At 38.1% G+C, this 24,973-nt stretch overlaps 1 protein-coding gene across 1 annotated transcript; it reads right to left on the bottom strand.

Moving 5' to 3' along the window:
- Positions 1–8,785: 8,785 nt before the first annotated feature.
- GNRHR (gonadotropin releasing hormone receptor) lies at positions 8,786–23,805 on the bottom strand. Its single transcript, XM_016213212.2, has 3 exons — positions 23,287–23,805; positions 9,979–10,198; positions 8,786–9,030 (listed from the first exon to the last, which is right to left on the bottom strand). The coding sequence occupies exons 1-3, from the start codon at positions 23,803–23,805 to the stop codon at positions 8,786–8,788; spliced, it is 984 nt and encodes a 327-aa protein (XP_016068698.2).
- Between the last annotated feature and the right edge of the window lie 1,168 nt (positions 23,806–24,973).

Genomic DNA, 24,973 nt, shown 5'->3' with positions numbered 1-24,973 from the left:
TTTAGGAGAAATTAAAATGAAGTTTTAAAATGTTTTGATAGGCGCAAGAGGAAGCAAGGCTGTATGTAAAGGGTTCTACATTACGTCTGGACTGCAGTATGGACCCAAGGTGCTGTTTTATTGGAAATCAAAAAGTTGAAATAGGTGTATACTTGTAACTCAGTAGAAACTTCATTTGTTTAATATGACCTTTCTCCTTTCTTTTGATTCAAACTGGCTTAATCCAGCACCCTGGTGCACCTGCCTCCTCCCTTGCAGGACCACTCCCTTAATCATTAAGCCTTCTGAACAATGAGGTTCTGATCAGCATCAAATAACTTAGGAACAGAGTCTCAGGTCTGTTGACCCCAGAGATGGAGTTTTGGTCAAACTAGAGATAACATCCAGGTCTCAGTTGTGTTTCAGCTTCAGAACAAACCCATTGACCACATCCTTGAGAAAGCAGATAAAGAAATGCTATGGCTGACATCAGGACCAGATGCACTGATCAAATACCCCCTACCCTAGCACTGACCAGTCAGTAGAAAAAATGACCCAATACTCCCTTATTCACCATGATTAATGACTTGTCATCTATATAGCCTATCCCCTGATGTCATCCAGGAGCCAGGTCTTTGAGCAGTAGCTCACCTGTGACTCCAGACATGGGTCATATCTTAAACATAAATCCTTCCTTTGCTGCAGATTCCTATTTGTGTCTTTGGGCTTTGATTTGTGCAGGCAAACAGACCTCTTTAGTCCGGTAACATATTATTTCCACAAACCCTTTTTCTGACTACCCCTGGATTGTAAGTAGAAGCTGGTTTTGTGTGTGTGTTTTGAAGTGACTTAGTCTTGCCTAGAGTGGGATATTTCAACCTTAATGAAAGGATTTCAAAGAGCAAGTTTTTAACAATCTATGATTATACAGAAAAGGGTTCTCTGTAAGTAAAAAAACTGTAGTCACTCTAAGTTTGGGGGGTGGTCACACTTTTATAGCATGTTCTTGAGAGAAATACTATCTTCTGTTAACTTTACAGCTGGGTTTATCTGTGTCTATTGTCTATCTAATAAATGGCAAAGCAGATTTTAACTTTCTTAGTCCAAACTCATTTTTCCTTTCTCATGTGTTTCAAAAAAACTTCCCTAACTTCAGAGAGCTTTCCTGTTGTTTTCTGTATAGTATTTAAAAATATGTTGGCCTAATTTTTATGGTTTCCCAGCTGACTTCCCTTCTCCAGTCTCATCTGTCAAAGATTCACTGTCTTCTTTCCTTCATTTCTGTTGCCCCTGTGCTATCTATGAACGCGCGCTCACACACGAGTATGAGTGCATAGTTACATTCTAAAGGCCTAGCACAATTACATTTCAAATACATATTTTGGAATAATTTTAAATTTAAAGAAAATTTGAAAACGAACACAGAATTTCTAATTTTAGCAAATGTACCATGATTATGTAATGTATTTTCACTAGTGGAAGGTGGTTGAAGAGTATACAGAAATTCTCTGTCTTCATTTTCAAATTTTCAATAAAATGTGCACAATACTATGAGCTTACTACACACTTTATTCATATTTCACCGGCTTTTGAATATTCACCAATATCCTTTTTTCTACTCTGGATTTAATTCAGGATAACACAATGCATTTAAAATCCCCCATCTTGGTCACTATACAGATGTACATAGATTAACAATTGAAATATAATTTCCAATACATTTTATTGTTTATTTAACTACTTAAGCAACAGTAACTAAAGATAAAATATGATAAATTATGCTCTCAAGTTTACCTTTCTGCTAATAATGATAGAAAATAGATGACAAAACTGAAAATCCTTAAATGGGGCATCCAGTCCTCACAGCTTTCCAGATAACATACTGTAAATGAATCAAGATGCCCTAACAGGTAAAAACACTTCAGTCCCTTTATGAAAGAGGACATTCAGAGCCCGATTCCAGAGGTCCAAAGTCAACCACAGTCATTGTTCACCGTGAGACCCTATTGACATCTCAACTAGGCTGTTGCATTTTACATCTTTTTTTCTTGACTGAAACAATGCTCAGTTCATCTTTCTTCTCATCTTTGGCTTCTTCCCTCATCTTTGTTTGGTTTGATAGCAGATCTTCTAGCCCAGTGACCATCAAACTTTAGCTCTCATCAGAATCACCTGACTTGTCTGTTGAAGCACAGAATGTTGAACCACAATGTTTGCGATCGGTTTTTCCAGCAAAGTTAACTGGGATATATGTGTTCAAGGTGAAGTAGATATGGATATAGAGAACAAGCTGGTATGGAATTTTGACATATAGATATTCAAGGCACTATAATCTGAGGGAAGCAGTGATGATACTTGCACTCTGGATGATAATGTGGTTAGGGCCATTGTATACTGGGTGCTTGATATCACGGTTTTGACACAAGTATTATAGATAGCTCCATTATCTAATATAAAAGTACGATCAGAGTGCTCCAGAGTAGATGGAGTTGAAGACTTTAGCTACGGCTAAGAAAAACTAAGAGCTAGGTAAATGAGGAACTCTATTCTTATAATCAAGGATCAGCAGACAGGCAAAATAGAAACTGGTTTTACAACCAACTGGCAGAAATCCAAGAAAGCCTGAAAACCTGTACTTCGGTCAGCTAGCATCTGAATCTTGTCCAACACTCGGCCGACGTTTTCCTTCTCAGTGGTGTAGTGCCTTCAGGCACAGCTATCTGCACATCTTTATTGCCTGTGCCAGTGACGGCACCCTAGGGAAACTTCACCACTTATAATTGCTTCTAGGCTTACAAACATTCCTGTGGGGACATACTGGACAGCACTAGTCCCACTGAAGAAGGTTTGAAGGACTCATCTTCTCTCACAATGCTCTTACCACTCGACTTTGGGTGGTAGGCTAGATTTTATATTCCAGGCAATAGAGCTCCTAGCAGGTACTCCTAATCTGGACAATAGCCTCACCAATGTGGTTAGAGATGGTTCAATGCAAGGAGGTAGAGACAGGACGCAAAGGGATGGGAATAGATAATGAGTCTGGGTTATTCTCTCCACTAAGGTAGGAATAGGGGTATCTATTTTTAATAATCAGTGAAATAACAATTTTAGAATGCTAGTCAAAAGAGTTTTTCTACAGATTTTTTTATTATCAATTAAAGATAATATTAAGAAGTAATAATAATAGCAAATTGCCTACATGAATCAGCTCTCTGATGGTGAGATTTTTGTTTATTTCCAAGTCTTGGCAATTTATGATGGATGGGATAGGCAAGCAATAGATTTGTCCACCACCAAGTTTCATGTATTGATCTGGTGATTGCTTCAATTCCATCAACTTTAACACTTCCACTGGGCAGAAATGATGGTCATTGATGACATTTAATCACTTCTCTTTAGGATTTCAAGTTGCTGAAAGGCACATACCCCCTTTTTTCTTATTAAGAAATCTCCTTTCTTGCTAACAGAATCTCAGTTTTTTCAGATATAGGGTTGCCACAAGCTTCATGGGAAGCTGGATTTCTCCTTAACCCTAGGTACTGAGTTATCATTGGTCTAAAATAGTCATAATCCCAAACTCCTTGCAGTAGACTGTTTTAGGCATTGGTATGTTAGGTAATTCTGGCTAATAAAAGTGAGGGGAGTCTTACGGATAGGTTACTGAAGAAGATTTTCCCTGTTGATAGTAAGAGACAGATTCAAGGAAATAATCTCTTTTGTGCCTTTGGACTTGTTCTGTGAGGAGGTGACCCTTGCAACTGTGACAGGTTTTACCTGACCATAAAGGACAAGCTCTGAGATTAAAAACTAATATAGTAAAAAATGCCAAAATCCTAAATTCACTTGAGCTCTGTCTGATTCAACTAACCTCTGGGTTGATTGTTATGTGAAATAGTGTCTTTTTGTTCAAGCCATTTTGAATTGTTTTTCCCATTCTTGTAGCTTAGAGCATCCTAACAGATAAAGGTAACACTTTCCTCCATTACTAATAGAAACATTAAGGCCTCAAACTTGTATTATTTCTGCACACACAGAGATATAAAGAATTTTACAGGGCTTTACATATTTTATTTCATTTAGCAAATATAATATTTTATCTATAGCTATGCTTAGAACCTTGCTCTGATGGTAGGCGGTGACTTAACTATACATGAAAGTGACCAAGAACCACAAAATATCCCTCTAGGTTCCACATAAATATATCCCTAATTCAGCTTCCCCTTCCTTGGATCCCAAAAATATCCATGGCCACTACTTCATCTGAGGGGGGAAGTGTGGCAGAGGGGAAGTAAAAGTGAAAAGAGATAGTCTTAACTGATTGCAATTATAATATCTTATTTTTGTGACTTACAAAACATGTTGCTACATGAAGACTTCTTTACCAGGGTCTCAGGAAAGGGCTGGATAAATGGAGGAGCTTTGAAGATAAGTTTCCTTAACTTCATGGGAAATCTGTCTCAGGTTGTCACGTATTTAATTATTAGTTTACTGGACAATTAATCGCTGGATCTGAAGTGATAGTCAGAATTTTAAAAAGTTATGCACATTTCTTAACCAACAAGCTAGCTATAAAATAGGAAAACACCCACAGGGACCAAGAGTTTCCAAAAAAGTCAATAATTGGGCAGAAGTAATCCTCTTTTCATGGAATGAAGATTCCCACTACTAGAGTTTAAAATGTTTGGATTTAGATAGTAATAAAGAAAGAAGTTCTGTCTTTTCCCTTACAGCTACATTTATTGTACAATGACTATGTTCCAAGAACAGCATTTAATCTTTATGCTTTGTATTTAAATGATGTGCTGTTTAAACTTTGTGGTACACATAGTCTCAGTTAATTGGTGATTGTGGCAGCTACTGCTGGCTTCGACCCCAAAGCATTCCCCTTCTGCTCTCTCACACACAACAAGTGAGAACAAACTACAATTATTTTCAGTTATCAGGTGGCTAAAAGTTCAGGGAAGCTGAACCCTGCCTCCCCTGGGTAAAGCATCCCCTTGAGGTGTTCAGGGTGCTCCCCTTCTCGGCTGGCTGGCAGGCAAGGGTGTCATGTGCTCCTGTTACTGCCAATTCAAGAGGAAGGGCTGAAGCTCTGGGGAGGAGAGATGCTCCATGAGAAGCCGCCCTTTCTTCCTGCCTCTGACACTTCCAGTTGGCTGCAGCTAACTTCTAGTCAATCAAGTAAAGCCGAGTAGAAGCAGAAAAAATGGCTCAAAGCTCTGAATTAACCAGCTCTCCAGGCTTGCTTCTGGATTTTCTGTAACATGAGTGGGAAAAAAAAGCCACTTCTCGTCTGACATTTCTATTACAGCGGAAAGCATTCTAACAGTAACAGTAATGCAGAAAATGAAAGTCATACAGGCACACTCACAAATAACATTTATTGTATTTTTTCTCATTACAAAAGCAACATATATATTAATTTTGGAAATCGAGAATTATAGGAATTCACAAGAAAGAACATTTAAAAAAAATTATCACTCAGATAACTATTTCAACACTCTTTGCATATATTCTATTGTTCCTATGCATGCACTTTATATATTATATAACTTTTAAAATTAGACTAATTCTTTTAAACATGATGTTTAAAAACTTAATAACCATAAGAATTAAACTGAACATTTAAATTAATTAAACTTATTTAGAGATTAAATGAAACCTTATTTAGCTTCTTATGGATGCAATTTATAATAACTAGACAAGCTCAACAAATTGGCTTAACATTTGAAACTAAGCTAAAGGCAAAAAGATGGAATTCTACATATATCTCAACCACCACAAATACCTCTTTGTGACTACCAAATAAGTTCTGAGATCAGGCCACTCTAAGGAAATTTCTAACTTACACTGATTTATGATCCCTGGAAGGTAATATTTGTGGTACCATCCTCCCTCTCACTGTTTTGTTTTTTTCTTTTTTTTGCTATTATATCTCTTTCTTAGGCCAGAATTGAATTAGTGCAGTTCATAGTCATTAGTTCATGTACTTTCTTTACTAAGTTGAGTTACAAGAGGAAATCCAATTTTAAACCAGTTTTATATGTTAAATAAAGGAGACAACAAAGATAGAATCTTAAGTATCTGATACATTGGGTTCTCTCTCAGAATATATCCTTTTACAGGGAATTCTCATCTTTTGTTATGATTAGAAGTAGAATAAATGACTATAATATCAAATGTTAAATATACTCTGTTGAGTGGTGTATCTTTAATTTAAAAGCTACATTTACTTTTTGGACTATGAATTTTAATTTATATCCATGTCCACATTATAATTTATGGACCATAGTATTCATATAATATACTTATTTCTGCTAAGTTTTCATTATATATTGAGCCTTAAGAGGGTTTCTGTGTTTGATGTGAAAGTGAAATGGTGAATAATAAAATGGAAACAATACAGTTTCAATGTTAACATTATTATGCATGTACATAAACAAATGAATATATTCTGATACATTTTTCTTGTAGTAACTTTCTTACAAATATGTAAGAGTCAGGGAATTCTTAACCTTTTTTGTGATAAGGGGTCCTTTGGCAGCCTGGTTTGACCTATAAACTCTTCTCAGAATAAGGTTTTTAAATGCATAAACTAATACAAATAGTAATTAAAGAAAAGCAGTTGCATTTAAATATAGTTTTGTGCATGGACCATAGATTAAAGACCCCCCACATCAAGATTTTGAATAGCCCTTTACTTAATATGTCAAAAAATGCCTGAGAACAGTTTCTTGAACATATAAGAGCAAAACTTACATGTGTTCATTAAACACATATTTTAATAAAGCCCTTAGGTTGTATTTTGTGTATGTGTATTATTTTTGCCTTTAAATCCAGAGGTAAGAATTGTTATCAGTTTAGAAATAAGTATATGATACAGAGACTTGTAGAAAATTGGTTTTATTGTGACATGTATATTCCTGTATTATCTAGCAGAACTATAAAATCTTGATATCAATATACGTGCCTTTAAAGCTAAATTTGAGCATTTTAGTACATTACAAATTTTGAGCCTTGCCCAATTCAACTGTAGAGTTGGAGCATGGATTGGTTAGTTAAAGGTATGAATTTAGTAAAAAAGAAGATATGAATGAAAGGCGCTCAGTGGCGACACAAATAGGACCAATGGAGACAGAAATTAGAAAATAAAGTAGGATGTGGGGGGAAAAATCACACACTACAGCACTGAAAAACTGAAAGTGCAAGAAGAGAAAAATAAGGAAAAGAAACATCTACCATGAGTCTAATTAGCAATTTACTTCCCAAAGTCTCCATGCCCTGGAATAGTTGGACATTACATTTCATCTTTTGTGTGGCACTACATATCTTAGATGAATATAATGGTATTTTACCTATTTCTTTTTTAAGATTTTTAAAATTGATTTTTAGAGAGAGAGGAAGGGAGAGTGAGAGAGAGAGAAACCTTGATGTGAGAGCGAAACATCAATCATTGGCCTCCCGCACGCTCCCTACTGGGGACGGAGCCCATACCTGGGCACGTGCGCTGACCGGGAATCGAACTCGCAACCTTTTGGTGCCCCGGATGACTCCCCACCAACTGAGCCACACTGGCCAGGGCTATTTTACCCAATGTTTAAAAAGTAAGTTAAACAATGGTTGAATTTCTTTTAAGTCCCTCATGTAGTTTTCTCATTTAGTGGACATTATAATCCCATTATTTTCACCCTCTCCCTTTTTCATGAAGTGGGTAGGTACAAGCCTGAATTAAAGGGGGTATTGTGCCGATATATTTTGGAAACCACACCACTTAATGTGACTGCCAGTAAGTGTTGGGTACCCATTTACAGAGAGTTTTTCCTTTGCTTTCTCCCAGTACTCTGCTGTCCTGTTTGACATGTATATATTGAAATTGTGGTTTGCAGAGTTTCTTTTACATATCAAATATCTTTTGCTTGTGCATTTGCTTGATTTCTTATTTAAGATCAGAAGATAGAAACAAATCCCTCACATTAAAACAGAGGGTATAAAAAATAAAGACCAGGTGTGGGAAACACAGATTCTATATGAAAAAACATCAGAGGGTATCTCACATAAAAAAATAACTGGTATAAGTCTTTAAGCGATTGTATTTTAAAACAACGTAATTAACACTGTACTTAATCACCACAAACTCCATAGACTGTACAGCTTAGAGGACCGTTCTAACCCCTACTTACAAGTCCTGTCGGGTTGGCAGAGTGGGTGGTGGACAGTTGCTGAGTGCTCCAAACATCAGAATGCTTTGGAGGCCAAACAAAAAATTGGATTCATTGCATTTTTTTTAACCATAGGAGGGAAAATAAATTTGATGGGGAGGGGACGTACTGTCCCTGTGCTCCACATACTATCGTAGCGTAAGGTCGGAATTGCCGCTAAGCCCTTCTGGAGAAAAACTCTCCAAGGACTGCTGAGGGTAAGACTGTGTTGCGGTTTCTCAGCCTCACTTTTTGGTATCTTTTTGCCTTAGGCCAAGGCTATTTTAAATATTTATGCATTATTATGCGAGAAGAAAGTGATAGGAAACCCATATAATGTGCCCTCAGAAAGGGCAGAAATTAATTCAGGTTATGATTAGGGAAAAAATTTCAAGATTTTTCCTGAAGGTTTTTTCCCTTGTAATTGAGTCTCTGACAATGCGTGTTTGTTTTTTTTGTTTTGTTTTTTTTTTTTTTAAACAAAGGATGATAGCATAACTTTAAACTCATTTGTTTATAAGTATGTATGCTTCAACTGTTTATCATTCTCAAACGGGGAAGCCCATTGCCTTGCTCTTCTTTACAAGACTTCCTGTGTAATCTAATAATCACAGAGAGAAATAGCCATATATAAGTGGATCGAAGCATGGATTTAAAAAAGCAAAGAGAAAGAAGAAGTGATTCACTGGGTCTGACACCCTGTCCAGCATTTCAGGGTCAAACCAATACCAGATCCCTAGGACGTAGTAGGGAGTCCAGCAGACGGTAAACGAGGTGGCAAACGCGACCGTCATCTTTAGGGTCCGCAGCCGAGCGCTCGGTATGTTATCCTTGGATCGATTCAGTCGTAGTTCTGTCAGAAAGAGAAAAGAGTAGGTGTTTAAGGACGCGTTTTATTTCAAAACTAACATAGACAAAAAGGAAGAGAGAGTGACTAATTCGACCCAATGAATATAATGAAAATATTTCCAATGTTTTTAATAACGATACGTTGTTGAAAAAGCATGTTTATACTTCAAGTTTTCCACTATATCATACAATGAATAGAAACTATTAAAAATGATAGTGCTCTTAAAATTAAGTTTCTACCAAACTAATTTGGATTTGAAATATGGGGCTATTCAAATTCTTAGAGCATAAGTTTAAGCGAGCAGACTGAGGCTGAGCGGAGTTCAGTTCCCTGCATCTTGGTTGTCGTGCCAACATAACCATGCTTGCTTTATACAGTCATAAATTTTAGTCTTTGAGAATACACTAGGTTACTGAAGCAAAAACGTCACAACCACATTTGTAAAGTTTCAGATGAAACAGTCAATTACGTATTCAGCAGTATTCCGCATATCCAGCACATACACACTCACGCACATACACATACAAATGTGCGTAGTTATTTTTTGTGAATATTGGGGATTTGATGTGACACAGAACAGCTTACTTTTAACAAATACATTGGCTACCATTCAATGAGTTGTGCTTTGCTCTATTCTAGATATGGGGGGTCTGATACAGTCTTGTGACAGCCCAGCAGGAAGAATTTGCCAATGCTTATGCTGGGTAAATGGGGTAATTGTCCTTTCATCTTTAATTCCATGGTGCAAATTTAGAACATTAGGAGATATATTCTCATCTGTACGTTGGAGATAATAAAAGTATTACCTCCTGGGGTGATTTTGCATGTTAAAAGAGTTAATATATGTAAACTGCTTAGAACAGTATCTGGCCCATAGTTAAGTGCCACTATGGGCATTGCTTTTTAAAAACTGTTTACCCATAATTAACACCAAATCTAAGGAATACATACTGTGGGGATCCTGATGAAGGATCCTAGTGAGGGTGAAGATGATTTTTGCATTGCAGATCAACATGATGAGAAGAGGAATGATGAAGAGGCAGCTGAAGGTGAAGAAGTTGTAAAAGGCTTGGTGCCACCACTGTGGAAAACTGCAGTGTGTTACACATTGAGAGAAGCCTCCCGACTGCCCAGAGCCATCGGCTAAATGAATCATTCTGAAGATATATAACTGTATAAGGAAATAAAAAAATAAAAAAATTGTGTTATTTAATTCAAACAGTATTTGTATGTTTTCTTGAAAGTTTTTTCTTTGCATCCTGCTAGCCTTCAAGCATGTTGTTGCCCAAAGCAATTGCTAAGGTCCTTGATATTACCCTTTTGGAATTTCTATGAAAGGTTTGAAGTGGATCTTTACTTAAAATATGTTTGGATAATGGGAATGGATCTATACAATTTTGGATTTTTTTGGAAATTATTTCAAACTTGCAGAGCAACCCTCAACCAAGGATTTAAGCCTTGTTTGTAGTTCAATTTCAGGTGCAATTATGCTGAGTAAACTTTGCAAATAATTTTGTTCACCATCCCATTGCAGCACTTAAAACGGTATCTGGCATTTGGAATGTGTCCCCAAGATACATATTTAAATTTTATTTTTGAGACAGAAAGCCCCCCAAAAGTGGTCAGAAGACATGAACAGACAGTTCACAGAAAAGATCTGACAGTGGCCCTCACACATGAGGGGTGCTCAGCCTCACTCACGGGGAGAATGGTCGAGGCTGCGCTGAACGCCTTCCCACTGTCAAGACTGGCAAAGATGGCAAAGCATAGCCGCACAGCCTCAGGCGAGCCTGCGGGGAAGCCGGGGCTCCCCAACGTTGCCAGTGGGAGCGCGAGTTGGTACCACCGCTCCGGGAGGGTGTGTGGCTGGAACCGGTACAGCGCGTCTGCGTTTACCTGTGATGGAGCAATCCCAAGCCCAGGAATTTACTCCGAAGATGCGCCCCTCCCTCCATTGTATGAAAATACATTCACACGGGCCATCCTCTGACGCGCTGTTCGCAGTCGGAAAGCATTGGAAACATCGAAGTACCGATTCACAGAACAGTAGCTGAATGACTCTGGTGGCCCATGTGATGGAGTGCTATCTGGCTATAAAAAAAGCAAGGAAAATATCTATCTGTATGTATATATATGGGGAGCCCCAAAAATGTCCACACGCTTTAACAGCTGGTAGCTCCATTTTGAAAATGAAATGTATTTTAATAAGCACTGCCTTTATGATTATTCAAAGTGTGCGCATACATTTTTGGGGGAAACCCCGTATATATCTGTGTGTGCGGACATGTGTGTATTTTCACTTATTTTCCAGCTCTGTCTGTTGAGAGGCCCTTGGGACAATGACACATTAGTGCCCAGATCTTGGTTTCTAATTGTCATTCTCTACCAAAGAAACAAGAGCTCCTCGGAGCAGAGGGTGATGCCAAGAGGGGCAGGCAAAGCTTCGGGCAGCGGGTGGGGCCCAGAGCCGGGGAGCAGAGGCCCTGGGGCCCGTCCAAGGCGCTGGGGAGCCCGCGTGAAGGGGCGGCTCTAGGGCAGTGTGAGCATGAAAATGAGGGGACGCTGACAGAAAAGTGACAAACTACCGAGTCACGTAAGAATACATGAGACCACGCTGAAATAAATTGCAAAGCAGAACAAGCAAACGAGGGGGAAAGTCCTTGGTCACTGCAGAAAGGAGCAGCGGAGGACAGTGGTGGCCACTCTAAAAGAATAAGTGGTCCGGGCAAGAACCGGCAGCGCATTGTAAAAACTGGCGAACGTTTGCAGAGAACAGGTATTTACATTATCTAGAAACGTCTACCTGCAGTATATTTAGTCATTATAAAGAGCAAAATAACTTTATAGTAGAGAAATAACCAAATCAATTAAAGTTCAGATTGCCAGTAATGGGCCCAGTCGGCAGCACCTGCTTCTTTACACAACGCGGTAGGAAGAGCCCAGCACCGCTTCTGTTGCGTTTCTGCTAAAGGAGCATAATCTGAATCTCACCATGAAAAGACATCAGACAAGCACAACCTGAGGGGCGTTGTGCAAAACAACTGGCCTGCACTCCTAAAATGTCCATATCATGAAACACAAAAAAGAGCCTGAGGGAAGGTGGTCGTGGAAACGGGACTGAAGAGACCTGGCAACTCAGCCCACCACATAATCTTGGATTTTCCTCTGTCAAAGGGACATTATTGCAACAATTGGTAAGATATGAACAAGGCATAGAGATTAAATATCAGCACTGCATCAGTGCTAACTTTCTGATTTTGATATCTGTGAGAAAAGTCACACGGGAGTGTTGAAAGGGACATCCTGTCTGAACTTACGTTTAAACAATTCAGAAAAATTGTATAAAAGAGACAACAAAGCAAATAAGCAAATGTAGTAAAATGTTAATATTTGGGGAATCTGAGGGAAGTGTATGCAAGAAGTCTGTACAATTCTTGCAACTTTCCTCTAGGAAATTATGTCTCTTAAAAAAGTACAAACTGAACCAACTGTTAAAGAAATGTTACACATAGTTTTCATGAACAAGTTGCAGTGGGCGTTTATTCTTCCTTTCCTCATTCCTCAAGCCCACTCCAAGCTTTTCCACTGAGAAACTGTAATTTACCAGGAAACATTAATAAAGTGAAAAGATAAGAGTGCCCAGCACGTTAAAACTGATAGCTAGTAAATTCAAACAAAAATATTACAGGATTTTTTAAATCTGTAGACTTTTATTTCTTCTTTAAAAAAAATGACTTATAATTGACATATAACATTATATTAGTTTCAGGTGTACGGCATAATGATTCTATGTATATATTCAAAATGAGGACCACAATAAGTCTAGTTAACATCTGTCACCATACGTAGTTACAAATGTTCATTTTATTGTAAAACCTCTCAGCAACTTTCTTAGTAACTTTTGTGTACAGTAGAGTCACCATGCTGTCCATTACGTCCCCATGGCATTTATAACTGGACATTTGTATGGTTTGATCCCCTCCAGGCCATTCTAACAGGTGTGAGGTGGCTTTGATTTGCATTTTCCTGATCATTAGTGATGTTGAGCACTTTTCATGTACCCATTGGTCATTCATAGATCTTCTTTGGAAAAATGTCTGTTCAGATCCTCTGCCCATATTTTAATTGAGTTGTTTGCGGGTTTGTTTGTTTTTGCTGTTGAGTTGCATGAGTTCTTCGTGTACAATCCTTGCCACCTGACTACGGGGGTCTGTTCTGAGAAGCGCGTTGTTAGTGGGTGTCCTTACTGTGCGAACATCATAGAGTGTACATATGCAAACCTCTGGAGGGGAGGGAACATTTCTGTCAGCTAGTGAACGTTGTAGCCTCCTATCACAATGCAATTCACAAATACTTACCGCTGTGTTACAATTGTCTATAGTATTCAGTACAGTAACATGCTGTACTGGTTTATTGCCTAGGAGCTGTAGGGGAACAGAATGTCACCCCCAAATATGCCATTTTGGCATAAGGATTATTTTAGGCTGGTTAATTTTAAGAAACAGCAGGTATGGGTAAAGCTCTGAAAAAAAACAAGAAGTTACCCTTTATAAAAAACATTTACATTTGTAAGGATGTCTCTTTCCCAGTACCAAGAAAGAATGACTATCTCTAGAAATTCTTATCAATGCAACAGGCATTAGATCTGCATAACATAACTCGGTCTCCCCACTCTCAACATCTTTTCTCTTCAGCTGAAGGTGGAATGTAAGTTTACCTGTTTTAGAGAGTCTCTCTCATGTAGACATGAGGTATGCATGTTATTAAATGTTTGTTTTTCTCTTATTAATCTGTCTTTTATTACAAGGAGTCTCCACTAAGAACCCAGAAGTTTCATTAGCTGATAAAACATTCACTAGCTGATAGAAATTTTTCAGCTACATTAAAATCTTATAGGGGCCACTGCCATGTATATGGTTCAGGGAGAATTACTGTATTTTGGATATTAACCCCTTATCAGATACCTGATTCACAAATATTTTCTCCTATTTGGTAGGTTGTCTTTTAATTTTGTTGATAGTTTCCTTTGCTGTGTAGTAGCTTTATAGTTTGATATAGTTCCACTTGCTTATTTTTGCTTTTGTTGCTAGGATTTATTTTAAACAAATGAGGGGCAGTATTATTTTTTTAAGTGTTTGATTGAATTAGTAAATTTAAATTAAATTTAATTATTTAACAGTCCCAGTAGTTGTTTCCTTTTTCAGGTGATGGAGCAGGAGTGAAATATGCTTTATAAAAAAACCCTATATTTCCTTTCTTTGATTTCACAGTAAAAAAATTTTAATAAACTATAAATGTAATAAAAATATAAGTAAATATAATATAAAATACAATCCTGTTTCTTTTGTTTGTAATTAAAATGTTGTCTTTTAGTTTCAAAGGCAAAAATAATTTTAAAATTCATCCACTAGAGGGCGCCCAATGATCATATCAATACTCTTAAAATCAGGAAACTCAAACATGCCGCCTATTTTATGATCCAGACCAACTTTTTCCTCAGTACAAAGCGATTCTTTCAGTTTTCCATACTTCTTTTCAAGCAACCTTATTTAAATTGACCCAACAGATGTGAGCTGAAGTCTTTGGAAGGGTTACTTTTCATAGAACCTGAGAGTCTTACATTTCCTTAAGATCTTGACTTCTGTTTCCACTTTCCCAATTGTACTTGGAACCAGATGGCCTGAGTTTGACTTTATGCTCTGCACTGGGCCACATTTTCACTTTAACATTTTATACTTTTAAGTTATAATGATGAAACTTTCAATAATAGTGACTTTGAAATATAGTACTATAATTTGAATTTAGGTTATCATCTTTTTTTTATTTAACAAATGATTGTGTGGTTTTTTTGGTTTTTGTTTTTAAACCTCAACTGAGGCTATGTATTTTTATTGATTATAGAGAGAGGAAGGGGAGAGAGAGAGAAACATGAATGTGAGAGAGAAACATTGATTGGTTGCCTCCCATACACGCTCCATCTGGGGATTGAACCCACAACCTAGGTATGTGGCCTGACCAGGAATCAAACCCCAACCAACTGAGCCACGTGGCCAGGGCAACAAATGCTTATTTTTAAAACAACTCCTTGGTCAAAAACTATACTAGGTGCTGACTGTACTAAAAAATAAACCAGATATATCCTGCTATCAGAGAATTAAATATTTGGTAAGGAAGATATAGCATGTATGTGACACCTGCAATACAAGATAGGCTGTGATAAGTTCAAAAAGAGGGGTATAGGAAAGCAATATGGAAAAGCAGAGTGTTACTTGCCCATTAACTAGTTGTTTGAGGCTTGGTTCAGTTTATTTTATGTTCAAGGTGATGTCCATTTTAATGATTATTAGAAGGATCACTTTACTTCCAGTGGTTCTTTTGTCCTTGGATTATATTGCTTTAATTTTTTTTATGTTTCTCTCATCCCTGGCCCCAGTTTCATCAGCGTTTGCTTTATTTTACCATAAACAAGAGCAATCTGTTTTTCTTCTTTACAGTCAATTGCAGATGCTCATTTCTTTTTAGAATATTATTTCTAACCCTCACCTTACCTCACACTATTTGCACCATTACCTAAACTTTTCCAAAGGTAATCATCTTCAGATGATGTGCTTCAGTTTCCCATCTATCAAATGGAGATGTTAATACTATCCACCCCTACGGGCTGTCATAACAATGAAACAAATCAGTACTTGGAATGTGCTTAGAATAGTGCCTGGCACACAGCACTCTATAAATTATAACCATTATTATAATAAACTTTTTGAGGCACAGAACTTATAAATATGTATTCATATGCATTTATTTATATATTTATAAATATATGCCATATATTTATTTCCTGAAATCCCTTGACTATCTATTCTCACCTTAAAATTTTCTTGTCTTTTCTTTCTCCAGCCTCCTACAGGAAAAAATGAAGCAGACACTGTTGCAGAGTGTGGTATAGTGTAATAGTGAAAAGCTCTGGGTATGGAGTTAACTGAATGCACTGACACCTCCACTTACTAGGTGGTAATGTTGGGCATGTTATGTAATATATTCTTATTCTTAGTTTCTTCATGAATAAAATAAGGAGGACAATTGTATCTAATTTATAGGGTTGTTGGACCCTTACATGAAATAATGCACACAAAAGCATTTAGTAAATTCCTGTCCAATACTTGTCCTCCATACTATTATTTATTTATCATCACCATCACTGTTGTTATTTCTGCTATTAGTAAGCTATTACGGTGTTCCAGTACAGTTCTTGGCACACTGAATGTGTGTGATGAGTATTTATTGAATTTAAGCTGCCTGTCAAGTTCAAAAGTGCATGCATTCTAGGGCTGAAAATTCTCTGTGCCGAGGCAAGCCTCCACACATCTTCAGACCACACATCTCTACACCAAAGACTAAAGGGTGGCTCGTATGCCTTGCCTGCAGGCCTAGGTTAACTACAGAATTTAAATACTGTCAATATGTAATGTTTCGTATTAAGCAGTGGTACGAGCTAGTGGTATGAACTCTTTCTGCAAATAATCTGCTCCTCTGGAATTCTTGTGGTCTTAAATGACTGTCATTGAAAAACCATGTAATTTTTAATTATATACGGACACACCTAATTCAGGAAATGTTTTCTCCTCAACATGTACTTACCAGCCTGACCACAGATGCTCTTAAATCAGATCTTCTTTCAGGTCATGTTTGTTGCCTTTTTAAACTTGTTTTCACTTTGAAGCTTTCCTTCTTTCCCTGCGCGCCTTTCCCTCCCCTTCTCCCCTTCTCCCCTTCTCCCCTGCCCCCTCCTCTGCCTTCCTTTAGCAGGCTGCCTCCCAGGCCCGCTTCCCTGCGCCCTGACGCGCGCCTTGCACAGCGAGTAGGAGAGCTCGGTGGCTAGGCCGTAGGTCGGCCAGGTTTACTTCTCGGTCAGCAGAAACTTGAGAAAGTTGAAATTGTCAGCCTTTAGATAAGCGGTTCTCTTTGCGGTTTTCAAAGAACTGTCCTTTTTTTCTTTTTTAATCCTCACCTGAGGATATTTTTTCCATTGCCTTTCAGAGAGAGTGGGAGGGAGAGAGAGAGACACACACACGCACACATCCATCTGTTGCCCCCCTGCACACCCCCCGGTGGGGCCAGGGATCGAACCTGCCACCAAGGTACATGCCCATGGCCGGAATCGAACCTGGGACACTTCAGTCCGAGGGCTGGTGCTCTAACCACTGAGCAAAACAGGCTAGGGCCATTTTAATAACCGTATTTCCCTATTATTTTCTTTTTTGACTCGATGAAAGAAGGAATGAAGACAGGAGGAGGGAAGGAATAAATGTTAATTGAGTGTTTGCAAAGTCTTATACTAGATAGTTTTCTATATCTTATTCTTTATACTTTGGTCTTTACAATTGTGTTTAAACTTAGTAAATTATACAGAATCACATAGCTAGTAAGTCTATCACACAGGTAGCATTGAGATTTGAAGCCAACTTTATTTAAACCCAATACCCATGCCATTCTACTGTCCCGCAGCCTATCATGCTTTGTTGCAGAGAAATGTGAGATATTCAGAGAGGCTATGACTGGGGCTAGTGAAAGGCCAAGCAGAGGACTGGGCCTCCCTTGTCCCGATTCGACTAGAGTAGATCCACTTATATCTGTTTTATTTATTAAGGATTTACATAGAATTTTTTATTTATTTCATTACCAGTAAAAAGTTTGGAAGTTCCTATAGTACACTATGCTAAAACTTTTGGAAATATACCCCCAATCCATCATAGAATTTAGTTTCTGAGGTTAGTAATAAGGAAGGTGGAAAACCAAGGTGGCTAATTTGAAACTTGGTCTTTTTGAGCTGTAGTGAAATGTTATAAATTCCCAGGTTGCTGGGCCTAAATTTTGACAACGAACTTGTTAAATTTTTTTAACCTAGTAATGAATTACTCAAGTAATTGAAAATTAATATATGCACCAAGGGATTAAGATTACAGTCATCCTTTCGATTGTAAATTAGCCATGACAGAATGCATCTCTGCCAATGGGCTTGTCCACAGAGTGTGGTGAAGCATGACGTACACTCACCGTGTGTCAGAGTCTAGGAATAAGAAGCCCTCTCTGTGTCTTGTCTTCCTCATCAGATGTATGTAACGTTAGTCACAGGGTTGAAACCCCATTCATTCGGAGACAGCGGACAGCCATAATAAAAAGAAAAACTGGCCTTAATAAAAAGACAACAGTCCAAGTGACGCTGGGAGAGCCAGTGAATCCCTTTAAACCACTGGTTTCCAAACTGCAGGGTGAGCCTATCAGTTAGTTATAATCAACAATAAAAAAATAAAATGGAATAAAGTAGATACTTATTTAATGAAAATCTTTTCTCAGTTATACGTGTGTGAGAGAAAGACAGACAGACAAAGCACATATCTATGTAGTATGTATTTTTTACTTTGGGTTACTGCCAAAAAGGTTTGAATGTCATTATTTTCAAAGGTTCTCTTTGGACTTTCTTTTAGACATGAAATAGGGATAATAGCATGGTTCTAATATACTTCATAGAGTTAATGTAAAAATAAAATAAGATTACATATTTTGAGTTTTCCAGGAAACTTCACAAAGTTCTTTACAAATTTAAAGTGCTGCTGAAAGTAAAGATGGGTCATTTGTTTTGTGAAAAAATATATAACACCATTATTCTCTGTGGCCCATGCTCACATGAATCTCTGAGAATAATGTATTTGAGGTCAGGCTATCTACTCCTTGAAATTCCTAAACAATTTAAAGTTAATTCTATATATTTTTTATTACATCAAGCTAGATAAATATTTGGTATTTTCTTCCTATTATTGCTGTGATATACTTATATGAAAATAATTGAGTTAATAAATAAATATTTTATTTACAGCCTCTCAGAGAGTTTTTTTAAAAGAGTCAAATTGTGGGTTTGTGTTTCAGTCATTATCATAAATTAACTTATTTCTACTTCTGTTTCCACTTTCATCTACATCAGTATTTCAAATTTCCAACTACTTTCCAAATAGCTGTACTTATATAAAGACCTTATATTGCCAATATCATGTCCTAAAGCAAATGTTTTTGGCTTTTTTCAAAGCCTGCCTTTCCTCCCCTTTCAAATAAACAGACAGGCAGACAAAGGCACTAGCACTCTTCTTCTCAACCTGACTGTCGATTTCTGTGGTTTTACAGTTAAAAGTCCTAAATCAAAAATATTAGAGCTTTACTTTTCTCCCCTCTATTATTAACCCCCTATTACTGAAGCCAATTTGTTGCCAAGCTTTGCTTTTTTTTGAAATGTCCCTTGCAATTACTATCAATTCCCTCTGACACCACCCTAGCCCCCAGGCTGATCGCCTCTTTGCTAGATGATCTAAAAGAGCTTCTTTGTCTCTGTCTTCTCTACATAAATTTTCTTAAAATATTTTTGTTAAAAATTATTTTAGTAATGTATAACATGATGACTGTACTTAACACTGCTGTATGATGCATAGGACGGTTGTTAAGAGAGTAAATCCTACGAGTTGTCATCAAAAGAAGAACTTTTTTTTTTCTTATTGTATCTGAACGAGATGATGAATGTTAGCTGCACCTATTGTGGTAATCATTTCACAATATATGTAAGTCTTTTTTTTAAGATGAAGTGTTACATTTATTAAGATATCATAAGTTCAAGGAAATCACTCAAAGTGCTAGAACAACATCATATAAATAAATGTCAAAGGTTACCTTTAGAAAATTGATAAAAATATTCAAATTAATTAGTCAAAATATTAGTAACCAAAAATACGAAAAAGAGCCCTCGTCGGTGTGGCCCAGTGGTTAGAGTGTCGGCCCACAGACTGAAGGTGTCCCAGGTTGGATTCTGGCCAAGGGCATGTAGCTAGGGTGCAGGCTCCATCCCCAGCCCTGGCGGGCCTCCTGGGGGAGGCAGCCAAGCCATGCGTCTCCCTCACATCGCTGTTCCTCTCTCTCTCCATCTCTCTCTCCCTTCCACTCTCTCTGTAAAGCAATGGGAAAAATATTCTTGAGTGAAGATTTAAAAAAAAAAAAAAAAATATATATATATATATATATGAAAAAGACACTATTTTGTGTATTTAAATTCAAGAGAATTCAAAAAGACTGGCACTTTCTACATGGAGGGTGTCACAAGAAACAATACACAGTTTTTCTGGAAATCAATTTCACATTATGTTTTAAGGGATCTTAAAAATATTTGTACACTTCTACTCAGCCGTTCCAACGTCAAGAACGTGCTGAAGCACAAGAAGGCACTTGGCAGGAGATTGTCATCGTGAGGTCGCTTTACAGCTGAGAAAAGGGAAGCGCGATCATTGGGCCAGGCGGCCTGGCTGGCTCAGCGCCCTGGCTGGAGCTGGGCGCAGTGGGGGGGCCTGGGCTGCGCAGAGTGAGGCCCTGCGCTCAGTGCCCCGGGGGCGCACCGGGGGGCAGACGGGCAGAAGGGGGCAGGTAAGCGACCCCCTGGAAGGGTGCATGCTGGCTGTGACCCAAGGGCGACTGTGAATGTCATGTGCCAGGCTTTTGCATTTGCTTTTTTTTTAATCCTTACCTGAGGCTGTTTGACTTTAGAGAGAGGAAAGGGGAGAGAGAGCCATCGACCAGTGGCCTCCCCGACACACTCCTCCACTGGGATCAAACCCGAAACCTAGGCGTGTGCCCTGACCGGGAATCGAACCTGCAACCATCGGGTGCGCTGGATGGCTCTGCAACCAACTGAACCCCCTGGCTAGGACTGCATTTGAGTTTACATTAAAACGAAGACGCTCCCAGTGAAGGAAAGGGCACCCCATTTTACATAGCTTTTTATGAAACAAGAAGGGCACAGCAATGTATATGTCATGATAGCTTTGTGAAATACTAGGATTAAGGAAAAATAAGACTTGTTCTTTATAGCTACGTACCAATATCCTATGGTAAACAATTTTATAAGCGCAAAAACTGTATATTTTCAATATAATTTTACAATATATGTAAGTCAAACTATCATGCTGTACACCTTAAACTGATACAGTGATGTATGTCAATCCTTTCTCAATAAAACTGGAAAAAAGAAAAAAATCATTTTACTCTTTATATAGGACTCACAAGAGCTACGTGGCTCCCACATTAATTTCAGAATTTCCCCTGGCTTTCAATGTCTTCTATAATATAAATCCATTTTACTCCCATTCATTAATTTACTTATCCAAACTTTTTGTTAGTAAAAGGTGAAAGATTCATTTGATCTGGAAAAACCCTAGAGTATCCAAACATTTTAAATTTCTATTTTTGCTAGGTATCTTATTAGGTACTGTGAATATGAGATAAGTTGAACACAACAGTCTCCACTATTTAGGAGCATATTCCTTAGAGGAAAAGGCAGGCGAACAGCACAATCACATTCCCTTATGACAAAGACATGGTGTCCTATGAGGTTAAAGAAAATCAACAGCCAAATCTAGTTTCTTGCTAGTCCCAACTCTCAGTTTTTCACTTTAGCCAAACACATCTCAGGATGAAAATCACACTTTCAACCTTTGCTGAAAAACATACGTGATCCTTGACTTATTTTTTCCATCCAAATACCATTCCTCTTTAAAAACTTGGCTTATCCTACCTTTACCCTAAAATCTTCCTTCACCATTCAACTCAGACTCATCTTTCCCTCTTCTTATGCTTGCAATAGGTTTAAAACAATTTATTATATAGTTATATTAGTTTTATGTAAGTTTTGTTCCCACAAATGAATGACATTTTCTTTGAGGGCAATTTCTTTATTTCAGCAGTACCAGGCTCAGTGTTAGGAACCTAACTTGTGGTTATCTTGTCCAAGAAAACCAATAAATAAGCAGCACTCATACTTTAAAGAAACAAAATGGAAAATTTCAGGACCTAAGTCTTAGCTAAATAACTTCATTTCAAGTGACATATTTGCTAAACCTATTCTTGTATATTTAGTCACTGTGAGAATAGTTGTAATATACTTTTCTTCAGGGAAATAAAAACACTTTGTTTTCCCCATTTTTTCGTATCCTAAAACACACTAATTAAATTTATCTAATATCGAAAAAATATTAGTTAAGTGGGGAATTAGTGGGAAAATTTAGTTACCCTACTTTCCAGGGTCTTGTAAATCCTGCATGGCTCCCCTCCCCTCCCCTCCCCTCCCCTCCCCTCCCCTCCCCTCCCCTCCCCTCCCCTCCCCTCCCCTCCCCTCCCCTCCCCTCCCCTCCCCTCCCCTCCCCTCCCCTCCGCTCCTTTTTTTTTTTTTTTTAACCTTCTGGCCAATTTAAAATGCCTAGATAAATTTCCATTTGCAGTGACAAGGTTTGGGAGGATCCTGGCTAACTGACTTTACTTCTTGACACATCCTAGTACCCTGGGTTAATCATATAGTGTATTTATAAGCATACAGATAATTTGTTCATTTGTTACTAAAGGATCTTTCTATTTGCAAGAATGTGTCCTTTCCTTCAGAGATATGACTGCTGACAAAGGCAGATTCTGTAGATTAACCAGGTAGAGCCTCTGTTGATAACAACCTGGCAATATATCTATCTGCCTCCTGGAGGAGAGGGCCTGTGCCTACACCAGCAGTCTTAGAGTTTTGCTAACAGTCGGTTACAGTCTAACTTGCCTCAAGAAAAGTTCGAGTCAACCTCAGGAAAATATTCAAAATTTCAAAAGTTCAAGATTTCCCACATTTCCTCCTTACTCAGTCCCATTCAGCTGCAAACTTCAGAACAACACACTAATCGAGAATAATTCTCTCTGACAATGACAGCACTCTTAAAGTTTCCACTCAAGAAGTCCCAAATAAGACAAGTCACAAATACTTTCCATCTACGCAAAGTTCATAGTTCCTAAAGATCCTCTCAATTTACCATGTCAACCAGAGCAAGAGGAAAAATAGATGGAAGACTAAGGTGGGGATGAGATCAAGTTTGAGAATTGTTACATTTTGGGGGAGTATTTACTACATACCAGAGATTATTCTAGACGCTTTAATACATTACTTATTTAATCATCACTAAAGCTGCATGAAGCAGGCATTACCTCTATTTTATAAATGAAGGAACTGAAACCCAGAAAGGTTAAGAAATTTGCCCAAGGTACCTGTGCCAGGGTTGAACTCTACTCTCTGACTTTCAGCGCCCAGGCTCTTAACGGTAATACAATACTGCCTCTGACTTACAACAATACAATGTGGCACTCAGGGTTCAACAGGAGATCTGTGATTGCCATGGCCTGCCAAGTTCATGATAATGGTACCTGTGGTCCAGCAAAGAGGCTGCTGAGGAGCCATGCCAAGCCAGTCAAGGACGGTCCCAGCTTGCTGCTGCTCGCAGCGAGGGGTCTCGTGATGGCCAGGGAGCGGTCCAGGCTGATCACTACCATCATGAAGGCCGGGGCGTACATGGAGAAAAGCTTCAGGTAGCTGAGGACTTTGCAGAGGAGCTCTCCCCCATACCACTGGACTGTGATGTTCCACATCCCGTCCAGTGGCATGACAATCAGAGTCTCCAACAGGTTGGCTAAAGTCAGATGTTTTAAAAGCACCTTCATTCTGGAGAGCTTTTTCCCTTTCTCTTTCTTCTGAGTCCACTTCTTAAGTTTCAGCAAGAAAGAAGCGTTGAAAGTCGTGGAGAGTAGGAAAAGGAAGAAAGTGACTGTCACCCGGATCTTTCCAGATAAGGTCAGTGTGGGGAGGGTGCCCTGCAGCAGCGGGCTGCTGCTGTTGATGGACGAGCAGTGATTCTGATTCTGTTCAGGAGAAACACTGTTTGCCATATTTCCCAGCGAGCAGAGCTTCCAGGCTTGTGTTTCTGGCACTTCTGGTGTTTTATTGTAGTTGAGCCCATTTTATTTCTGCCACTGGTTTAGATTTATGTCAGATTTTGTCCCTGAGATATTTTATATTTAATGTGAAAGATCAAGGTGAACTTGTTTGCGGGTTTATAATCCAGCGGAGTGCTGAAATAGAGCATGCCAAACACAGTCTGAGGCCAGATGTAACTGTAGCACCTCAGCAGATGGCCTTGCTGTCACAACGTTTTCCCTGACGGATGAAGGACGCTTGAAGCTTGATTTTGAATTTAAGACTTACTCAGGATATTATTTAAATAACCTTAATGAAGAGATTTTCTAAAAACGAGTGAGTGTTAGTGTTCCATCCAACAGATGCAAGATGAAAATGAAACAAAAGAAAAATAACTTGATCCAGTTAAAATCTGTTGTTTTGACAAATTAATACATTTCTCAAAAACATTTGTTTTTTTAATCATACACTACTGTGCATTCAAACACTAGACAAATGTGTTAACTTAAAACCAGCTTCCACAAAACACCAAATTAATACCTTAACAGAATCAACTTGATATAATATGAATTGAGCTGCATTCAAATTTATCAGTCAGTCTTAATGGTCAAATTATCCATGCTTAAGTTAGAATAAAAATGACCAACTGTTTTAAAAAATTATTGTCTTGCTTTTATAATTGTCTAAATATTATATTTACCATTATTGTACATTATTGCATATAGTAAGTAAATATGGGAGAGAATACTGTATAAATTCTATAACCACATTTATACGTTTTCATAAAATATGAATATTTGCTTGTATTCCTTTATATGCTATCTGATCATTTCACATTGAGGCCACTTAGAACTTTCTCTGTACTGCTGTTTTCTTTCATGGTGAGTGTTTGATGATGTTATTTACCAGTACTGATGACTTACACTGGAATTTTTATTTTGTTTTATGAAGCCTCACCTGAGGATATTTTTTCCAATAATTTTATTTAGAGAGAGCGGAAGGGAGGGAGGGAGGGGGACGGGGGAGAGAAAGAGAAAGAGAAACATTCATGTGAGACAGACACAATAATTGGTTGCATCCTGCAGGGGCCCCAACTGGGGCTGGGGATTGAACCTGCCACCCAGATACATGCCCTTGACC

Source organism: Miniopterus natalensis, chromosome 1 (assembly GCF_054644295.1).
Source record: "Miniopterus natalensis isolate mMinNat1 chromosome 1, mMinNat1.hap1, whole genome shotgun sequence".
Taxonomy (NCBI): domain Eukaryota; kingdom Metazoa; phylum Chordata; class Mammalia; order Chiroptera; family Miniopteridae; genus Miniopterus; species Miniopterus natalensis.
Note: the sequence above shows the minus strand (reverse complement) of the source record. Positions and strands in the feature narration are given on the sequence as shown.